The sequence below is a fragment of the Suricata suricatta genome, chromosome 12 (assembly GCF_006229205.1).
Source record: "Suricata suricatta isolate VVHF042 chromosome 12, meerkat_22Aug2017_6uvM2_HiC, whole genome shotgun sequence".
Taxonomy (NCBI): domain Eukaryota; kingdom Metazoa; phylum Chordata; class Mammalia; order Carnivora; family Herpestidae; genus Suricata; species Suricata suricatta.
The window spans coordinates 24,936,127-24,937,687 of NC_043711.1; the positions used below are offsets into that span (position 1 = coordinate 24,936,127).

A 1,561-nucleotide genomic window follows, 5' to 3' on the forward strand; every position below is an offset into this window, starting at 1 on the left:
CCACGCTTTCGCGCAGCTCAGCCCCGAAGATCTCGCAAACAAGAAAGAGAGCTAGAAACCAAAAAAAGCGCCCGCTGCCCTATGGGAAGCGGAATCCCAGATGGCGACAACGCCCCAGCGACTTCCGCACCTTTCCTTCAGCCTCATAACTGTACTTTCGATAAAAAAAAATGGAGTCTAATATTTCCCTCCTGCACCTTTATAGTTGCTTTATTTCCCCCTCTTTATGGCTTGATTTGAAGATAAAGATTAGGTTGCGAGGGATTAAAGACAGGCGTAGCGATGAAAAAGGGATCGGATGAACGGCGTGGCGAAAGTGCGGAGCGGAAGCACCCGGCGCCCTTCCCCTTCCCAGACGGAAGTTGTGGGACTGAATGGATACCGGAGCCCGTGGCTCCTGCTCTTCAGTCTTAATCTGACGCTTGGCGGCTGCAGAGCCACCAGGTTCATGTGGAGGCTCCCTGGTTCCCGCGCCGTGCTACGTGGGGTCCGCAGGGCGGTGGAGCGGCACACTCGGGCCGAGGCGGCGACCGAGACGGCGGCGGGAGCGATGGAGCGCGCTGTGGTGCGCTGTGTGCCTTCGGAGCCTAAGCTGAGCCTGTCGTTCGCGCTGGCCGACGGCAGCCACAAGAACATGCAGCGCGACCAAAGCGAGCCGCTGGGTCGGGCCCTGAGCCGGATTGCTACCAACGCCCTCAAGGGCCACGCTAAGGCGGCTGCCGCCAAGAAGAGCAGGAAGAACCGGCCAAACGCAAGCGGTGGCGGGGCCTGTGCGGGGTCTGTGCCGGAGCCGGCTGCGGCCTGCGAGCCAGTCGTGAAGCTGTACTACCGGGAGGAGGCAGTGGCTGATGACGTGCTCAACGTGGACGCCTGGCAGGACGGCGCGGTTCTGCAGATCGGCGATGTCAAGTACAAGATAGAGCGCAACCCGCCCGCCTTCACTGAGCTGCAATTACCACGCTACATCATGGCCGGCTTCCCGGTGTGCCCTAAGCTCAGCCTCGAATTTGGGGATCCCGCCAGCTCCCTCTTCCGATGGTACAAGGAAGCCAAACCCGGGGCGGCGGAGCCTGAGGGCGGGAGCCCCTCGTCATCGTCTCCTTCACCTTTTCCTAGTTGGACAGAGACGGGTGTCAACGAGCGCGTCTATACACCGTCCAATGCAGACATCGGGCTACGACTCAAGCTTCATTGCACCCCAGGCAATGGGCAGCGCTTCGGGCCAAGCCGGGAGTTGGAAAGTGTGTGTACGGTGGAGGCTGGGCCCGGTACTTGCACTTTTGACCACCGGCATCTCTACACCAAGAAGGTGACTGACGACTCTCTCATCCGCACTGTCTCTTACAACCTCCTGGCCGACACGTACGCCCAGACGGAGTTTTCGAGGAGTGTCCTGTACCCCTACTGTGCCCCTTATGCCCTCGAGGTCGACTACCGCCAGAACCTTATCCAGAAGGAGCTCACGGGCTACAACGCTGACCTCATCTGTTTGCAGGAGGTAGATCGCAGCGTATTTACCGACAGCTTGGTGCCGGCCCTCGAGGCCTTTGGGCTGGAGGGC

General features: G+C 60.2%; 1 protein-coding gene across 1 annotated transcript in view; it reads left to right on the plus strand.

The window, feature by feature from the left end:
* The first annotated feature begins 358 nt into the window (after window positions 1–358).
* Window positions 359–1,561, plus strand: part of PDE12 (phosphodiesterase 12) — a 5,123-nt gene continuing 3,920 nt past the window's right edge. The window contains exon 1 of the mRNA XM_029917792.1: window positions 359–1,528. Coding sequence (XP_029773652.1) covers window positions 449–1,528 — 1,080 coding nt within the window. The 5' untranslated portion in view covers window positions 359–448. The remainder of the gene's footprint in view (window positions 1,529–1,561) is intronic.